The 20,761-nt window shown below is 34.4% G+C and overlaps 1 protein-coding gene across 1 annotated transcript in view; it reads left to right on the forward strand.

Moving 5' to 3' along the window:
- Positions 1 to 20,761, forward strand: part of CNOT2 (CCR4-NOT transcription complex subunit 2) — a gene marked incomplete at its 5' end in the record, with an annotated part of 77,798 nt that overhangs the window by 48,288 nt on the left and 8,749 nt on the right. Inside the window, 10 exon segments of the mRNA NM_001243417.1 lie at positions 4,903 to 5,050; positions 5,779 to 5,961; positions 8,501 to 8,580; positions 11,366 to 11,491; positions 13,201 to 13,325; positions 14,303 to 14,423; positions 14,519 to 14,675; positions 17,306 to 17,367; positions 17,455 to 17,504; positions 19,653 to 19,753. Coding sequence (NP_001230346.1) covers positions 4,903 to 5,050; positions 5,779 to 5,961; positions 8,501 to 8,580; positions 11,366 to 11,491; positions 13,201 to 13,325; positions 14,303 to 14,423; positions 14,519 to 14,675; positions 17,306 to 17,367; positions 17,455 to 17,504; positions 19,653 to 19,753 — 1,153 coding nt within the window.

Raw genomic sequence — 20,761 nt, forward strand, 5'->3', positions numbered from 1 at the left:
GAGCTTTGGTTTAGGTCACAGACATGGCTCAGATCCTGCATGGCTGTGGCTGTAATGTAGGCCTGCAGCTTTAGCTTTGATTCAACCCCTAGCCTGGGAACTTCCATATGCCGTGGGTGCAGCCCTAAAAAGACCTCCCCCCCAAAAAAAAAAAATTCCCACTGCTCATAAAATTGCCTAGACCCAGACTAAGTCACAGTTTCTGGGCATGGGACCCAGATATTAAAGTTTCCCAGGTGATGTGAAAGTTAGCAACTATTTGAAGAAGTAGAAAAGGGGGATTGAAATAGTCAAGAAATTGGATCCTTGTTTTTATTCTTCATTATTTGTGATCCTGGGCAAATCACTTAATGGCCCATGTTAGCTCATCTGTAACTTAGTTTGGTGCTCTCTCAAGATTTTTGTATCTCTAAAATCCTTTGATGTTAGTGAAGGAAATTGCATAATGAAATTGTGCCATAGGGAAGATTAACTAGCTAATAAGTTCAGGAGAAAAAAAGAAGACACGAGGACAGGTTAGAGGTATAAAAAGAAGGTTGTCCATTAAGTGTAGGCAGTGAGTTCTGGGAAGCTAGTTGCTTTGGGAATGGAAAGAGGGACACTTTAAGCCCTCTCGCATCAACTAGAAATTTTCTCTCAAAAGATTTCAGGAGACTTCATTTTAGTATGAACGTTCAAGGATATGATTGCTGGGTTTTTTTTTTTCTTCTTATAACTTGTGTTGTTGTTTATCTTTGGCAAAAGATTGAATAAAGGATGGCGTATCATGCCATGACAATTTAAGGGATGTACTGTTGATCAGTTTGTGCAGTGGAAGTAATTCATGGAAACATTTCTTAGGTTGTATTCTTTTGGATTTCTGAAAAATGATCAATGAAGAATTCAATTCATTCTTTAACACCCTGCCAAGTAAGAAATAGGAATCTACTTAGAATGTGTTCATGTCTTCCTTCTTAAAAAGTTAAATAATATTAGAAAATATAAATGAATATTTTATTATCCTTTAGTTTTTCAAGTTGAAAGAAAAATTTGCTTTAGAACTATAACCTTTTTAACTGCTTTTTATGTTTTTGTTGTTCCTTCTTTGTCTGTAAAAGGGGGGATAAATACCTTCTGTATAGTATTTTATGAGGAGATGAAGTAGCCTAGTGCTTGATATAGTTACTAGGTGCTTGATAAATTTTAATTCTACTGCCTTTCCAGTACACAAGCTCATGCATAGGTATTTACACCTTTTTACTTGTTCTAGTTACTTCATGCCAAAAACAATTTTATGAGCTGTTTTTTTTTTATTCCCCTCCCTCCCCATCCCCTTTGTGTATATATATCATCTTCTTGATATATTAGAGTTGATTTTCTGTGATGTTTCTAATTATACTAGTAAGAATAAATTTTTTCCCTCCCTTGACCCTACCCATTTGTAATAGTTTGACTCAAGCAACTCAAATTTAATGACAGTGTGTTTTGTTTCCTAAAAGTAAATCTTTTTCTCCTCCTAGTCAGTGATATTAATTCTGTATATTTTAAAGGAATTCAATTTTTTAATTGAATTTAAAATAACTCATTAAGTATTCAAGCATTGATGATCCAGTTTGAAAATAATGCATTACTCTCTTCTCCTTTGATTTTTTTTCATGCCCACCTAGCTCAGCAAAATCTAACTCAGACCTTTTGAATTTATGAGCTGTTTTTATGAAATCAAAAGTGTTAAAGGGGAGTTCCCGTCGTGGCAGTGGTTAACGAATCCGACTAGGAACCATGAGGTTGCAGGTTCGATCCCTGGCCTTGCTCAGTGGGTCGAGGATTCGGCGTTGCTATGAACTGTGGTGTGGGTTGCAGACACGGCTCAGATCCCGTGCTGCTGTGGCTCTGGCGTAGGCTGGTGGCTGTGGCTCTGATTGGACCCCTAGCCTGGGACTCTCCATATGCCGTGGGAGCGGGCCTAGAGAAGGCAAAAAGACCCCCCCCCCAAAAAAAAAGTGTTAAAGGAAAAATAAAAGTAAATTTTCATCTTTGAGTTCTTTATTTCATACTGTCTTCCTATATCTTTGTACTATAAATTAAATGTGCCAGTCCTCAGTTGATTAATTACCTATCCATTGTTTCCTTGTCCAAGTTTTTTTGCTAAAGTTCAGATAATCCCCAATCTCTAATATATTTCTGAAGTTAAAAATTTTCATAATATAGCATGGAATAATAAGTATGTAAATGGTTGAAATAAATCTCATGAGTCTTTAGAAATGCTTATTGATTATTAGAAAAGAGCCAAAGGATACTAGGTTTTGAGAACATATATATTTATTCATAATAATGAAGGTGTAGATAGAGTGAAATGGAAAAGAAAACTTGCCAGGTATAGAGAAGAGAAGGAAAATGAAGGCAGGAAATAAGAGATGTTGGTTTAGAAAAAGTTTGAAGAGAAGTAAACATATTCAGAAAAAGAAAAAGCAAGAGAAAAAATAGGATAAAAGGTGTTATAATTCAGTAGTTACTCACAAGGGTGCTCATTTAGTATTTTATTGGGTTCCATAGGGCTGCCATTAAGAACACTGGGAGTTAAGAAATCTAAATTCTAGTCTTGATTCTTTGTGTCACCTTGGAGAAGTCAGTTACCTTATCTGAGGCTGATATTCTTCATCTGTAAAATGTGAACATTGGATTAGGTGATCTTTAAGGTCCTTTCAGGTTCTAAAATTGTGTAATGTTTCTTGGTGGTCACTAGTGTGAGAAACACATTCCAGTGGGAAATCTGCAGCTACAGCTGACTTTTAGGAAGCATATTTAGGGAGAAGGCTGTAAGCTCCCTGAGGGTAGGAGCTTTTTCTCTTGTTCACTGCTGTATCCCCACCAGCTAGCACAGTGCTTAACACATGGTAGGCACTCAATAAATGTTTCTTGGATAAGTGATGTGAAAAGTTTGATGTTGGTCGTTCATTATTGGGAGCATCTAAAGGGCCTAGAGGAAAATAAGTGTGCTTGAGAAATGGAAAAGACTGCTGTCTTCTGAAGAAATCTTATGTACGCTGAGTCTTAATCCCTTGTTCTTCCTTATTTTGTCCCAAATTCAAAGGAACTGGCTGCAGCTAGTGGTGTACTCATGGTCACAAAACTTGTAATAACCACACATAGACATAACAACTAAATCAACATATAGTCTAGACCAGTTCCCTTCATGTGACTTAAAGAAATACAGGGCCAAGCTCAGATCTTCATGGCACATGGGTGAAAAAGAATACGTATAGAAAAAAGTAGCTATATTGAGTTAGATTTATTGGCTTCATTCATTTGAAAAGCAGGCTACAAACTGTGTACTGACACTAGCAGATTCCCATGAAATCTTTGTGATCCACTGGTATCCTTGGGTTACAAAGTAGTACACTGTTAAATGAAAAGATAAATTTGCAAAGATATTTGAAGGAAAACATTCAGTGCATTCCAGCTTTTTGGAGGTCATAGTTTCAAAATATTCAGGTCTTTGAAATCCCTGGACCCCAAATTAGACCCCCAAAAAAGGAGAAGGGAGTCACTTTAAAATCTCTAGTGCTCAAATCCTCTGCTTATTCATTAACTCTCATTCCATCTTACCACTTTTATTTAACCTCCAGTTCAGAATAAGTTTGGTTAACTGATGTGCCATTCCACAGTAGATTAGAAACAGAAAGCACCAAAAAGGAAATAAGGAAGATGGAGGCAAGGAGGCATATTGGTATCCATAGACAGATGTTATAACAACATAAGTGATAGCTGAACATCCTTACTTTGAAAGATGAAAGATGAAAGAGGGACAAAAACGGGGGTTCCTGTCGTGGCACAGCGGAAACGAATCTGCTTAGGAACCATGAGGTGGCGGGTTCAATCCCTGGCCTCACTCAGTGGGTTAAGGGTCCGGTGTTGCCATGAACTGTGGTATAGGTTGCAGACACGGCTCGGATCTGGCGTTGCTGTGTCTCTGGCGTAGGCTGGCAGCTGCAGCTCTGATTAGACCCCTAACCTGGGAAACCTCCATATGCTGTGAGTGCAGCCCTAAAAAAGGACAAAAAGAAAAAAAGAAGAAGAAGAAGAAAGAGGGACAAACACGTCTAGAACGTTAACTATCTGTGATAATTATTCTGAATCATTAAGAAAGTAATAATTTCTATTTCACATTAACACAAGGCAGGAAATAATAAGTTTATCCCAGTTGGTTGATTCTTTTTTATTGTTATGTTTTTTTAATAGTAAACTCATCAGTAGTCATTAAAAAACAAACACACCTATTGGAACACTTCTACCCCACATTTGGCCCCCCAAAATATTAGATAAATAGAAGGTCATTATACTTTGAAATATTTTAAAATGTTATATATTTTTGTCTCTTATAGCTGCATTAGGTTGAGTTTTTAACCATTGATGACATTTTATGTTGGGTTTGTAAAAAAAAAAAATTGTAATGTTGAGAAGTATGTATGTGTAAATAGTAGTAAAGAGACTTTTTCTTCATATAAAAATTAAGGCAAAATGGGGTTAAATGTCTTTGTACCTCAGTTATGATTTAAGACATAAAAACATACAAGATTGCAAATTTCCTAAAGGCATACTTGTACAAAATGTTTTTATTGAAATATAAGTCATCTAATTTGTTAGTCATTGGCAGATATAGTTTATTGTAAAATAGAAATATGAAAGCAAAGAAGAAATATGAATGAAATAATGGAAGCAATATGAAAATTCATAATATTCAATTTCAGACAAACATTTTTGTTAAAATCAGAGTCCATTTAGAGTGAATTGAATATTTCAACTTAAATTTGCATATTATATTACATTAGGTCATTTTTATATGTTTTAAATTGCCAACTCCAGAAGATGGATAACAATTTCATTCCTGTTGGCAATGAATTTCCTTCTGAATTTTTTTAATAGGTGCACTAGGCCTTCCAATGAGGGGGATGAGCAACAATACCCCTCAGTTAAATCGCAGCTTATCACAAGGCACTCAGTTACCGAGCCACGTCACGCCAACAACAGGGGTACCAACAATGTCACTTCACACGCCTCCATCTCCAAGCAGGTATTTATTGATGGACCAGAATATTTCTCAAAATGTATTTTTGTAGAGTAAGCAAGTTTTTTAGTTTTTTGATAAGGTTACTAATTGATTTTCTGGTTCAATGCCTTTTACTGAGGAAAAGTTGATACCCTAGTCTCTTTTTATTTCATTGAAAATTGACAAGTATAGTGTAAGATGTTTTTATCTTGTAGTTAGCATACTGGTTATCAGCTGGGGTGGGTGTCAAGGGTTTATCACCACCTGGGGAGCTTTTTTCAAAAGCCAACTCTTCCTCAAAAGATGATTTGCAATTTCAAATCACTCCTCAGATAATTCTGATTATTGCTCCCTCACCACACATGCATTGTTCCAATGAGAATAAAATAAAACATTACAAAAAAATGCATTTTAGTATGAAAAAGATAGAATGACATACATTTGGAATGAAATTATTATAAATATATGTGTGAAATACATGTGTATTTTATATCATATTTGCACCAGTCGTTCCCTCATCTTCAGTATCACCTTTTACTGCTCTATAACTTGCCCTTCTTATTGGTTTGTTTACTTTGACTTTTCAAAGAGCTTTTTTTCTTTTCAAATGACCAAATGAACTAAATGAATAAAAATTAGCCATGCAGTTTGAAATATATTTGAGGTCCTACCATTAGGCAATTGATTATTTACAGAGAATTGTAATGAGTGATTGTAGAGAGCTTATTTAGTATAATGGACTTCTTTTTCAGGGGTATTTTGCCTATGAATCCTAGGAATATGATGAACCACTCCCAGGTTGGTCAGGGCATTGGAATTCCTAGCAGGACAAATAGCATGAGCAGTTCAGGGTTAGGTAGCCCCAGCAGAAGCTCGCCAAGCATAATATGTATGCCAAAGCAGCAGCCTTCTCGACAGCCTTTTACTGTGAACAGGTAAGATGTTTATTGATACTGTGTATCATTGTTCTTTCTGGCTGTTTTCAAATTTGCCTTTTCATATTCAACGTTCTGTTCCTGAGTCTTGGCTTCTGTTTCATAAGTGTTTCATCATATATTTCGACCAAAGCTGCTCTTTCTGTTAAACATTACAACTGTAACCTCCCCAAACTATATATAGAATATTTTTTGAAAATTAGTTGCTTTTTGTTATGTTGATGGGAAAGGATTGGTCTTAGGTTGCCAACCTGTAAATTTTTGTTGATGTCCTTCCCCTGTTAAAAGAGGATGGTCATCTGTGTGTTAAGAGCTCCATACTTACAAATAGGACTGGAGACTATTTTTGCTTTGTTTCATTGATACGTAAGTTAAGTTCTTTTTCAACCAAAATTTGTTTAATTCTTTGGAGACTTTACTGACCAAAGATTTTTTAAAGTTTACATCTACAGTATTTGATAATAGTGTCATGTCTTGGGATTTAAAAAAAAAAAAAAAAATGAGGTATTGTGCTTTTTCACTCCTTTTTGCACTGTTCATTGCATATACTATCATGCAAATAATAGCAACATTATGAAAAAGAGTTAACCATTTTGTTAGGATTTTAAAGCTGTTCACATAATTTACATGTTAGTCATGTCTGTAAGATCCAGCTTTCTTTACTGTAAAAATAGCATTTTAGTTTGATACCTCTCTTTTTTTTTAATTGGGAACATTGGGGGGGAAGGATCTAGTTGCTATCATCATATCCATTTAATTCTCTCTCTTTTATCTAGTACTTGTAAATTCTGAGTTAAAATAGATATTAACTCAGATCCTATTTAGTCTTTATCCCATAACCTCCAATTCTTACTTTTATTTAGACTTTTGTATTTCTTTTGTAATTTTACTGTTTTTTTTTTTTTTTAATTTTTAAAAAGTTATTTTTGTAAAGGGTTGTCAAAATTCTCATCTGCTTGAAAGTTTCCTAATCATGTAATACTTCTTGGGCTTTAACACATCTTTCTGCATTCTTGTATTATTGTTCATTGAATGTATAAATTTTTGCTGTTCCGTATTTTTTCACATTCTAGTTGTTTTTAAAAAATACTTTGTTTATAAATTGTCAATGAAATATGGGTCTCTTAATCCCTGCTTATTACTATTGGTAATTTCTATTTATTATGGAATGTTTCCATCTCAGTACTTATTCGATGTTTGAGGGTACCTATTTCAGCAATTCTAACATGCTATTAAACAAAACTTTCTATTAGCTTTTCTACTCTTCTCTAGAGTATTGTTTCACCAGCTGCATTATTTTATGAAAATACTGTTTGGCCATAGTTAGTTTTACAGATCTAGGCAAAAACAAAAAACCCTGCCATCTTCAAACAGTTTAACCTTACTCATAACACTAATACACTGTCTTTTATCAGATAGATGTTAAAGACGCATACTTTCATTGTCGTATTTGCCCTAATAATCCTTTTTGACATGCTTAATTACTTCTAGCCTTGCTTTAAATTCAATTTTATTTTTAAATTTTGTTTTCCCATGTTCAGGCTGATGTAAAAAAGGGAGGCTTTGGTAACTATTTACCAAGTAACAATGAAGAGATTTTTTTTTCTTTTCAAGTAGCTATAAGATAAGAATGATGTGTGTCAGAACACCGAATCAGTTAAAGGAAAGCTCTATTTAATTCAGGTCAACTAAATATTTAATGACTGCCTATTGTATCCTCCTAAGTGCTAAGGGCAGACGATTCAAAGATAAATATGACATGAACCTGCTGCCCATGAGGAGTTTATGCTCTAGTTGGGAAAGACAGACTGTATGAAAGAAGATCTTTTGTAAAAAGTAATAATAGCTGGGAGATGCTTTCATGGCTTGGCAGTTAACAAACCCGACTAGGGTCCAAGAGGATGCGGGTTTGATCCCTGGCCTCGCTCAGTGGGTTAAGGATCCGGCATTGCCGTGAGCTGTGGTATAGGCACAGTTGTGGCTTGGATCCTGTGTTGCTGTGGCTGTGGAATAGGCCAGCAGCTGTAACTCCAATTCAACCCCTAGCCTGGGAACTTCCTATGCCACAGGTGTGGCCCTAAAAAAGGCAAAAAAAAAAAAAAAAAGGAATAATAGCACATTTTACCAGTAGTGGAAGAAAAATATTCAGAAACAGTATTTTTAAACTATATTGCCTGTTTTTGAGGTTATTTTTTTTCCAGTATGTCTAGTAAGTTGGCTCTCCAAATATACAAAATGGTACCTAAATCTCTCTTTTCCTCAAAGCTTATATAAATTCTGTGTTTTGGGGGGTTTTTTTGGTTTTTGGTTGTTTTTTTTTTTTTTTAATTCATCTGTTTAAGATGGTTTGGTTCCCAGTTGTTCATAGAGGGACTTTAGGGAAGCTTCAAATAAAAATTCAGCTCAGAAAAACAAAATTAGTAATTGTTTTTAAACATGTTGTTTTATATGAAGAGATCAAAAGTATACACTTTTGTTTTTCTTCATCTGAAAGTTAGTGTTCTCACTGTATATCTAAAATTATTTTCTGTGTACCCAGTATGTCTGGATTTGGAATGAACAGGAATCAGGCATTTGGAATGAATAACTCCTTATCAAGTAACATTTTTAATGGAACAGGTAAGCGTATTCTGGAGCTAGTACCCTGTGCAAATATGGTAGATCTTGAAATATAAAGCAATTTAACAACTAGTCTTAAAATATTAAGGGTTTTTTATGTTAAAGTGATATAGAATTTAATTTAGGGAGAATATGACAGGAAATAGGATTTAATTCAGTGAACATTGAGAGAGAAATATATTTTTTCACTTGGCATGGTAATAGCATAGTATTATAACATCAGGTTTATTTCCTTAACACCTGGAGAAAGCCTAACCATTAACTTAGTCTATATTTGTGCCTCAGAATCGTTTTTTTGCTTCAAGAGCTTTTTCTGTCCTCAGCCCTCATTACTACAGACTACACTAGGTTGAGTGGTATGACATTCTAGCTATAGAGACCCAGGTTGAAGAAACCTTTAAAATTATATAGAGTACTTACAATTTTTTTTCCTTTTTAGGGCCGCACCTGTGGCACATAGAAGTTCCCAGGCTAGGGGTCGAATTTGAGCTGCAGTTCCCAGCCTATACCACAACCCCAGCAACGCAGGATTTGAGCCACATCTGTGATCTACGCTCAGCATGTTAGCAACACCGGCTTCTAACCACTGAGGGAAGCCAGGGATCGAACCTGCATCCTCAGACACTTTGTTGCGTTCTTAATCCGCTGAGCCACAGTGGGAGACTACAGTTTTTTTCAGTAGCTTTAGTAATACTGATTTTGTCATTTAAGTCTTGAAATTTTTTACCCAGTTTTATGTATAAAATTCAAAAATTTAATTACATGGAAAACCAATTCTAATTTTTATGATATTCCTCCAATCCGTTGATTCATTTCTTTTATCAGAAGAGGGTAGGAGGCTTTGCTGCTATTCTGCTTCAGGTTTCATCTTTTTCCACCCTTGTCTCCAGACCCCTCCCTTAGAAAGGAGATAAAGGATGTTGTTATTGTCATAGGGGCAAAAATGAATATGATTGTTAGGAGAAAACTACATGTAAAGGAAGCAGAAGGTGAAATTATGATCAGTGAAGTGGAGCCATGTGGAAACATGAGAAGATTTAGTAATGAAATGTCACTTGTGGCTATATCAGCTTTTGATTTTTAAATGTTATTGTATGTTTAGCAGCATAGATTGACCAAATGAGACTTCAAAATTTCAAATTTTAGCATTCAGAATTTTGTGTTCTGATATGAATACCATATTCCATTGTTTCTCAAATGCACATTTTTTCATGTTTTAGTATCTTTGAAATTAGGCTGCTTATCATAGTTTAATTGCAAGTTGTTTTATTTCCTAAATGAACAAAGTAACAGTGTGTCTGACAGTGCCACCTTATATTCTGAATTATGGTTTATACCCTTCTGTAAGTTTGAGAATAATTTTTAAAAGTCATTCTTAATTAAGTGTGTTTTACACTAGGGAAATTATTTCCAAGTCTTACCTTCAAAATAAAAATTTGTAGGTTAATAAACTCCATCTTAGAGGACCTGAAGATGTGAATTAAAAGATAGTATGTAGAAAGTTTATAGTTAATTTGTAATCAAGTAATTCAAGCGAGATTACTTTTTAAATTAAGCATTACAATAAATTATTTCTATTGTTGCTTTTTTATATAGTATCTTTTTTAAATACAAAATTCATAAATTGCAGTTCTTTGAAAACAATGGTATGAATGATTTTATCTTTTATCCTTCATAATTTAACATTATCACCTGATTTGGAATATTAATAGACCATGTTTTTTTTAATCAACAAAGTAATCTTTAGTCCATAGTTTCTTTCTGAGATTCTTCTAATTACAAAACTTAGATAAAAATTCAAATTAACTGGGAAGAGGGAAAAATAGATTGAAAATGGTTATAATACACTAGATGAAACAGATTTAAGAAAACTATAGTGCAGACTAATTCTAAGGTCAAAAATTCTTTGAAAATTACGAATGTAAGATTATAAGGGTAATAAATAATAAACATTGAAAAGAGGTCAAGGTAATGATTAAAATAGGCAAAGTAGAAATGTTGGGCTAAATTTTATTTTTTTAAAGAAGCTGAATTTTTAAAATTGAGCGAAAATAAATTTTATTCAATATATATTTATTGAGCGCCTACTGTGTAATAGGTAATAAAAGCTGGGGTTTGTATCATAGTCCCATACAGTTCGGACACTAACCAGATGTGGGAACCCTACATATACCATACATTCTCCAGCCCTACTTACACCCTCACCTGCAAGACACACACTTTCTCCCTCCCTCCCTCTCTCTCCCTCTCTTTCTCCCCATCTCTCCCCTCATATACATGCACATTTGTGTATGGGACCAATAGATCATAGGACGAAAGAAATCCCTAGGGTTTCTGCTTTCTTTGCCTGTGCCTCCAATATGATTCAGGCCATTGGCAGGACCCGCTGTCATTATCACATCTGTGTTATAAATGAAGCTCCAGGTGTTCCAGGTACAACCTCTGCTTTTAGATGGCGATGAAAAGAGCAGTTTTATCACAACAGCCTCCCCTCTGGCTAACTAACATTTCACAAGGGAAATGTTACTCTTTATTCCCTATCTCAAGCCTCTAGGATTTGGGATTTTTATTATGCTAGTAGGTACATATTGCTTGGCTGAGATGTTCGTAAAGTTCTTCCACATGAGGTTGATCCCCAGATGTTTATTGTGTATTTATGTATACCAAATACAGTGCTGTACATGGTTTAAGAAGAAGGCACTATCATTTATATTATACTTGGTCTTTAATAATCTTTTTAAAATGTTTGTAGAACCAATAACTAGTGTTCTTTCCTATTATTTAGATGGAAGTGAAAATGTGACAGGATTGGACCTTTCAGATTTTCCAGCATTAGCAGACCGAAACAGAAGGGAAGGAAGTGGTAACCCAACTCCATTAATAAACCCCTTGGCTGGAAGAGCTCCTTATGGTAATTAAACTTTTTAATGATGTCCAGTGGAAACTTTGTGTTGTACAGAAGTACACACACACACATACACACACACACGTGTACTCACATGTTTTTATGTGTTTTGTAGTCAGAATAGTGCAGTTTTATCAGAGTTGATAATGCAGAGTGCTTTTTCCTCCCGGGACACCAAAATAGTGTTCCATACTTAGTTTGTATGGAAACCCCAAAAGGAAATTATTGGTATTCAGATGTTTTTCTTCTTCTGGCATTTCTGCCTTAATACTAAACCTTAATGATTATTTGTAGTCTGCCTTTTCTCAGTTTGTCACATATTTTTTAAAAGAATGCATTCCCACATTCCTAGTAATTAATAAATTCTGGGATGATTTTTTCTACATCTCTCAGCCTCCGCACTTTTGACATTTGAGTCACATAGTTCTTGTAAGCTGTCTTGTGCATTACAGAATGTTTACACATCCCTAAGCCTCTATTCGGTGCCAATAGCATCCTGTACCCCTACCCATACCACCTCCCCACCCCCCACTGTGAAAACCACAGGTATCTCCAGGTGTTGACAAATACCCCATGGGAGGAAAAGTTCCCTCCTCTTGAGAACTGCTCATGGGTCATGTCGTTTATGTAGTCTTTCGGTCACCCTTTTTACTGTCTTTAGTAAAGAAGAGATTTGGCTCATAGAACTAGACATAAAGATTATGTAACAGCTGTGTAACCATATTATTTTAATTCTTTGCACATAGTTGTTTCCTTTTGAGAGAATCTGATAAAGACCAGTAGCAGAAACAGTGAACTTAGAAGAGGGGTCATTTCATCACTTTTCTAAGAAAACTGTTTTCCCCATTTTCAACCAAGAAGAATTTCTCTGTCTTTCAGAATATGAATAAAAAATAATATGTGAAGAAGGGAAAAATTTATTATTCACATTCTAAAATTTCCTAATTAGTCTCCCCCCTAAAAAAAACCAAAATGATCTGCCCTGGAAGTTGAGTACCTAGCTACTTGATTCTCAGTTCAGACTCTAATGTTTTTAACCTTTCCTCATAGGTCCATTTTTTCATCCCTTTAATCATTCCCGTTGCTCTCCTTGGACCATCTCTAGTTTCTCCATATCGTTCTTGAATTGTGGAGCCCCAAACTGGATATTGTTCTCCAATAAGGGCCTGACTAATGCCAAGTATAGTGGGAGGATTACTTCCCAGTTCTTGCATGTTTTACATCTATTACATGGAGTCCAAGAAAATCTGAAATAATATGGAGTTGTTTTGTAATTGATTGCAATTTGCTCACTCTGTAAGTCACTTTCAAGTAGAATACTGATGTGTTCTTTTAAAATTTATTTTGTTCATTTGTTTTTGGCAGTTAACTGGTATTTATAATAGCTAGTCAGATATTAAAAGCACTTTTAAACTGAAAATTTTAATAATTATTACCAATATCAAATTATGTTTTTAAGCATCTATATATGACATTAGATTAGAATTATAGGATTATTACTTATTTCCCTTGTATTATTTTATGTATTTAGTTATTAATCAATATATAAAAATTTATTCATTGTTATCCAGAATACTCATTTTTTGAAGTGTGCTTTCAAAGCATAATAAGAAAATCCTTTTGGTATATTATCATGAGGAAAGTAAATTTTTATAATTTGTAGCAGTTTATCATAAATATCAATTGCAATTCTCTGAATTATTTTCATTACATAGTTGGAATGGTAACAAAACCAGCAAATGAGCAATCCCAGGACTTCTCAATACATAACGAAGACTTTCCAGCATTACCTGGTTCCAGTTATAAAGATCCAACATCAAGTAATGATGACAGTAAATCTGTAAGTAACTGAGAATTATGTGAGTTATGTAGTTTTTCCCCTTCAGATTTCTCTTCTATTAACAGTTTTATAGACAAAATTAAGTACTATCACAAAATTGTTTATCTTGAATATCTGTAATCTAACTTCTGAAGAATGTGGGAAACCTGTATAACTTAGAAGATAGTCTATTTTTTTCCTATTTCATATAGGTTTGCCAATTTCTGTTGAACTTCTCAGAGTTAATTTAGACTTTTATTGTAGTCCCTGTCAGCTGGATCCCATGAAGTTTGATATTATAGCCTTCTAAGGAGCTGTGTTTTTCTTGAGTAAGTTTTCTCCTTGAAGAATCTTTATACACAATTTTATTCCTGTGTTGATTCAGCCAACTCAGCTTCCTCTTTCTGATTTAACGGATATGTTTATTTCTTCCACATTTCACTGAAAATAGTTTTTTGTGTGTGTGTGTGATGGGAGTTTGTATATTTTTTTTTAAATAATTGATGAAGATTATTGGGTAAGAATTAAAATAAGTAAGAATTTTAAAAGTTCACATATTCTAACTTATCTTGGAGGTGTTTTATGGTAATATTTTAGGTAATGTACTGTGTTTTATATTTAGTTTATCTTCTGAATGAAGTATTGAGGAATGTAACCTCAAATGTACCCCAAAACATAAAGTTCTGAGATAGGTAGGGTTTTTTGTTTTGTTTTGTTTTGTTTTTTTTAAATCTGTGACTGAAAAGCTGAGATCAATATTTTTCATGTATTTCTTTAAATACTCAGATGTATGTAATACAGGATTTATTTGTATATCATGGGACATTTGTGGAAACACAAATTTCATGTAGAACAAAAATTTCATGTACTTGAAAAACAGGTAATAATTTACTACCAATTAAGTGTAATATAAAATGAATAGAAAGCTACTAATATATGAACTTGAAATGTTTATACCTAACAAATTTTAATGTCACATTTAATTTTTTTCGTGGTAGAATTTGAATACATCTGGCAAGACAAGTTCAAGTACAGATGGACCCAAATTCCCTGGAGATAAAAGTTCAACAACACAAAATAACAACCAGCAGAAAAAGGGGATCCAGGTGTTACCTGATGGTGGGACTCTATAAAATAATATCAAAGATACTATAGAATTCATATTTTTTACTTTTTCCTCAAAGATTAAAAATGACTATGTTTTTCTCATTCAGGTCGGGTTACTAACATTCCTCAAGGTATGGTGACGGACCAATTTGGAATGATTGGCCTGTTAACATTTATCAGGGCAGCAGAGACAGACCCAGGAATGGTACATCTTGCATTAGGAAGTGACTTAACAACATTAGGCCTCAATCTGAACTCTCCTGAGTAAGTTTTTTTCTTTTCTTCCACCTTTGTATATAATACCTCCCTGCATTTTTAAATTTTGTGTCATCAAATTACATTCTCTGCTGTCACTCATTGTTGCTGGTATCTACTGACTCTTGAATCATTCCTTCTATATTAGCTTCTAGATCATTCTCTCTTTATATTAATATTCCTCTTATCATTTGGCAGTTTCAGTATACATCCTTCCCAAATCCTAAAATCCTAGCTCCTTGAATTTCTCTTCTGCAGAACTCTTTCCCTGCATCATACCTCAGCTGCTCATTTCTTTAGTCATCCTTTTGACTTTGGCATTATTGGTAACCTCCCTTTCTCTGTGAGGTAATTAAATCTGTGCTACCATGTCACTTCTTGTTTCCATTTCTCTCCCTCAACTCCTATAATCATTAGATTCCACTGGGACCTTCAACCCATTGATTCTTCTACCTTCTAATGTTCCTCAGCATTCTTATGTCTCGTTCCCTTTGACCAACTCACTTCCTTCTCCAGTTAACTTCTGTGGTCAGTCATAATTTCTCATTTATATAAATCCCTGACTGCTCTGTCCCCTCTTGCTTTGTCATACCTGCATGGCAAAAACTTCAACTCGGTTATGTATCTGCTGATTCCATCCTTAGCCTGTGCTACTGAGCCTGGTTAGAGAAAAATTCACAACTTCACTGCTTGGTCTCATTTCACATTCATATCTGGGAACCCCAAGAATGGGCCCTTAATTCTGCCAACCATAATCAATGGACTGGCATGCCTAGTCCATTCATTCTTTTGTTCTCCCGTGCAGCTGTTTTACACTTGCCTCTTCAAACCCTGAGTGCTTTTCCCCCTGTGCTTACTTGCCAGGTAGTGAGTGACTTTGCTTTTTATTTCTACTTTACTAAGAAAGAAAGATGGAAACAATCAGAAGAGTGTCAGTATTGTCCTGCCTCAAAATCAGTTGCCTACAAATCATCTGCACCCACCTTACTCTTGTCTTCCACCCTGTTGTAGCCATGCTTTCTACTTAAAACCTCTCTTGAAAACTCAAAGAATCTAGTAATTGTTTGCATTTTGTTGAATTATTTCCATCAGCATACAAATACGCTGTTACTATGTTAACAAATATCTTCTCTTGATTCAGCTTATTCTACAAGTTATCACTCCCCCATTTATTCTCCTCTGAAGCAAAACTCTTCAAAAGAGCCATCTTTGTATCCTATTTGTCCTATTCTCTGTTAAACCCATTTCAGTTAGGATTTTGCCCTCATCAATTAAAACTGCTTTCTTCAAAGTCATCAAATGACCTCTGTTACTAGTTCAGCAGTCACTCTGGCAGCTAATCTTCTCTAACCAATCCGTAATGTTTGGCATAGTATAATCATCATTGCTGCATTGTTTTTTGCTGCTTTTGACTGCTCCCACCCTGGTTTAAATCACCATCTTTTTTTGTCTGGAGTCTCTCCTTGCCCTTTATAATCTTTGGTTCACATGGCAGCCAAGACAGTCTTTTTGTTTGGTTGGTTGGTTGGTTGTTTTTGTCTTTTTAGGGCCACACATGTGGCATATGGAGATTGCCAGGATAGGGGTCTAATTGGAGCTGTAGCCGCCAGCCTATGCAACAGCTACAGCAACGCCAGATCCTAGCTATGTCTGCAACCTGCACCACAGCTCACAGCAACACTGGATCCTTAACCTACTGATGGAGGCCAGGGATTGAACCTGAAACCCCATGGTTCCCAGTTGGATTCATTTCCACTGTGCCATAACGGGAACTCTGAAGACAGTCCTTTTTGAATAAGTTAATTCTCTGCCCAATACTTAGTAAGGGTTTGTTGTTTTATTATGATTAAAACCCCCAAATCTTTATAGGCCTCCTAATCTCTACAGGGATGATCTGTGTCTCTTCTACCTATACCTCAACAGCTTGTCCCTTTTTTCACCCTGTTCCATCTTCAGTGGCCTTCCTGCTCTATACCTCATACATGTCAGTCATAACTGCATTGATTGCTTTAGCAGTTCCCTCTGACTAGAGTTATCTTCTGCCAAGTAACTAATAAGTTATCTCCCTCATATCCTTCAGATCTTTGGTCACACATGACCTTCTAAATGAGACCTATCCTGACTACCCTATTTAATTATGCAAATAATCTTCCCTCCCTACCCCACCACTAACATGGAATATTATTTATATATTATGTAAATTGTTTTTGACTGCCTCCTTCCCAATCCACCATCCTCAACCAGAAAGTTTCATGTTATCAGTGATCTTTGTTGTGTTTGCTGATGTATAAGCACCTAGAACAGTGCCAGAAATATAATAGTAAATATTTGCTGATTTTGAACTTTTGTTTTTAATAATTACTGTTTTCTTTTTTCCTGGCCATATAAATAAGAAAGTAATTTTACTTGAGGGCATGGTGTTAATGAATTTAAAGCATTCTGAGTTGAGGTAATTGGGGGGGGGGTCCTTATTTCAATTTTCTGCTATGTAAGTCATAGTAAAAACAAAAAAAAATTAGAAGTTTAAAATATGCACATTTCACATTTGAAGTCATTATTTTTCCTGATTTCCTGAAATAAAATTAGATATCTTTTTTTCTACTTTGGACTTCAGAATGGTTTTTTTTCCCCTTATTCAGAAATCTCTACCCCAAATTTGCATCACCCTGGGCATCTTCACCTTGTCGACCTCAAGACATAGGTAGGAAAATCTATTTGTTCATACCTTTTAAAAATGTATTTGTAACTGAGAATCAGTTAATAAGGCTTTTTTCATTTTATTATCCAGACTTCCATGTTCCATCTGAATACTTAACGAACATTCACATTAGGGATAAGGTGAGTATAGTTCATTATTCTACTCGGTCAGCATGAATTTGTCTATTTTCAGATGTTGTTTTTCAGTTTAGACAGCATAGTATTTTTGAAATAATTAGCAGAGCCTCAGGGTATGCTTTTGTATGTCCATTCCATTACATATGACAATTTTATTTCTTTTTTTGTTTATAATCCTGTGTTTTGATGAGGTCTGGGTTATATTTCTAAAATATTTTAGAAGTGATGTTAGAACCAGTAAAGTCTTCTTTTTTTTTTTTTTTTTTTTTTTTTTCCCGTCTTTTTGCCATTTCTGGGGCCGCTCCTGTGGCACATGGAGGTTCCCAGGCTAGGGGTCGAATTGGAGCTGTAGCCACTGGCCTACGCCAGAGCCACAGCAATGCGGGATCCGAGCCGCGTCTGCGACCCACACCACAGCTCATGGCAAGTTGGATTCATTAACCACTGAGCCATGACGGGAACTCCAGTAAAGTCTTTCTTATAGTTGTTAATAACAGATTACGACCATAACAACAGTTGATAGGAATAAACTAACTTGGAAAATGTGACCGATTTCCTTCTGGTCTCATTTTATGGCACATATCAGTAAGATTTTTCTGTACAAATATTACAGATACAGTGTTTTTAATGAAAAAAGTATATATATTTTAAAACTACAACCTTTGACTTTTTTCTATAATTTTTTTCTATTTTTTAATTACCTAAGTTTCTAGTTACAAAGCAGCTATTACTGGATTGCAGCTTTAATCTCTTTCTTTCTTTCTTTCTTTCTTTCTTTCTTTTTCCCTCCCTAGGAAAATAATACTTTTTGCTTTAAGGAAAAAGTACTAAGAATTCATTTCTGTTAAAAGTGCTATCTAGATTTTGATCATGTGAAAGGATGTAATTTTTTTAAATATTATATATTTGTATTATACATATGTGTACAAATATGTGTAATATAAATATATATATAAATAAATGACAGTGTCCTGCATCTGTACCATGCAGTTGTGTAGTCAGATGAATGTTGTGGACAGGCAAGTAAAGAGATACACATATTTCTTAGTATGTCTTTTAATACTTGAGTAGTTGGAAGACAAGAAGTGTGAGATAGAGCTAGTTTTTTTCTGTCTGTGGATTGTGTGATTTGCTGCCACCTCCACTGTAGCACTCTCTTTTTTTTTTTTTTTTTTTTTTTTTTGCTCCAGTTACCTAAAGGTTCCAGAACCTTTTCTTATGCCAATTTAAGAAATAATAATTTAGGAGAATTTGTCACATGCAAGACTGCTGCCTGAATGGGAATAATATGAATGGAGAGAAAAATAACATTCAGAGAATATGTAACAACAGTTAAATAAACATTTAGATACAGGATTAGGTAAAGAGGTAAAATGTTTTCAGTTTGGTGAGTTTTTAATAAAGATTTATCTTAACATGAGAATTTGAGACTATTGAACGTGTTTGATATCAGTTATGTTTCTTCTTTGTGGAGGGACATATAAAGCAGTCATCTTTTAGTCATCCAGTTAAACAAAACAAAGAACTATCTTTTTGTGATTTTTGTACATATCTGTGACTTGCTAAAAGATACTTAACCAACTGGCTTTGTGGATCACTATGAGATGTAGGTTCAGTTAATAATACGTATGTCTTCTCTTTATCAGGAGCTCCACACCATGCATTCACCTGTCACTTATTTAATTTCATTTACAGTTTTAGTAATCCATATAGGTACCATTGACTACATTTTATAATCGAAAGTTCAGAGACATTAAACAACTTGGACATGGTCATACTAATAAGTAATAAAACTAGAACTTGAGTGTAAGCCCTGCATCTCTGAGCACAGTTTCACTATTAATTGCCACATTGAGTGTTAATAAAGAATAAAATAGTCAAGTGTTAGATCTTGTTTAAAAATTTTTATTTAACTTTTTCCCCATTAATATTATAGATATACCAGAAATATTGTTAAATGACTTTAATCATTTAAGTAGTGAAACGCCCCTTTAGAATTATATACTACCTCTATAATAATGTAATAACAGTTATCAACTACAAAGAGGTGATTTTGTTTTCGCTTTCTGTTTTTACTTTAGTGAAAGCAATTATATGTTGGGATTGTCAAACTTGTTTTACCTTTCAGAATAATTTATTTCTCTTTTCCAGCTGGCGGCAATAAAACTCGGTCGATACGGAGAAGATCTTCTCTTCTATCTCTATTACATGAATGGAGGAGACGTATTACAACTTTTAGCTGCAGTAGAGCTGTATGTTCAAAGTATTTTTTAAAAACTTTTGTATTTAGTGGATCTTGCTTATTCCAAAAGCTTCTATTTTAAAATGATGATGGCTTTAGTTTTTGTCTTTTGTTCGTAAAGTGGAAATATTCCTTCATTAAGAAATTTATTTTTACATTTAGTAATATTAAGTTAGACTGAAACCTTCTATTACCATTCTTCATATAAGTGGTAACCTTATATTACCACTTTATACATAAAAAGAATTTCAAACTTAAATAACCCTAAGTTTGTAAGAAGGCAGAATCAACTTGATTCGTGAATTTGGTGAATCTAATTTTTAATAAATATATGAAGTATAAGATATGGGTTCGTAACTGTGGCTCATCTTACTCCTTGTGGGAACCATGTGTTAATGACAACAAATTTCATCATTTAATAAATATTTATTATTACATGGGCAAGGCACTGTGCATATATCTTATGAGTTTTGAAGTATTGATGAAGTCCACATTCATTTTCAGAAGCCTATTAGCCAACTCGACGCTTCTCTTGTGGCACAGCAGGTTAAGGATCCGGTGTTATCACTACAGTGGCTCCAGTCACTGCTGTGGCACGGGTTTGATCCCTGCCCCAGGAACTTCCACATGCTGTGTGTGCTGCCAAAACAAAAAAAAAAAGCCTATTGGCCAACTTAAGTAAATTAGTATTAAGAAACTGGTCCATTGAATACTTTTTCTGAGCATTTCTGTTTTTACCTGATGCTCTAAAAAATAAAAATTAAGTGTGTCATTTCTTATATGTCCAGTTGGTAACATTTTGTTACCAATACACTATTAATTATGTTTAGCCTTTGAGTGAATTGTTACTAAAAACTTAAGATATGATTAGGAGACCATTTAATAGGTTTAAGTATTTTATAATACTCCAAATAGTATTTCTATAAGTGGTCTTGGATCAGATATTTTAAAATGTAAAATTCACTGTGTTGATAATAAATTGTTTTTCATTTCTCAATTGAGAATTTGGGTTTTTTTT

This window comes from Sus scrofa, chromosome 5, assembly GCF_054392235.1.
Source record: "Sus scrofa isolate SSC_HxYL_T2T_F1_AM1 chromosome 5, Sscrofa_HxYL_maternal_Yorkshire_Landrace_v2.0, whole genome shotgun sequence".
Lineage (NCBI taxonomy): Eukaryota > Metazoa > Chordata > Mammalia > Artiodactyla > Suidae > Sus > Sus scrofa.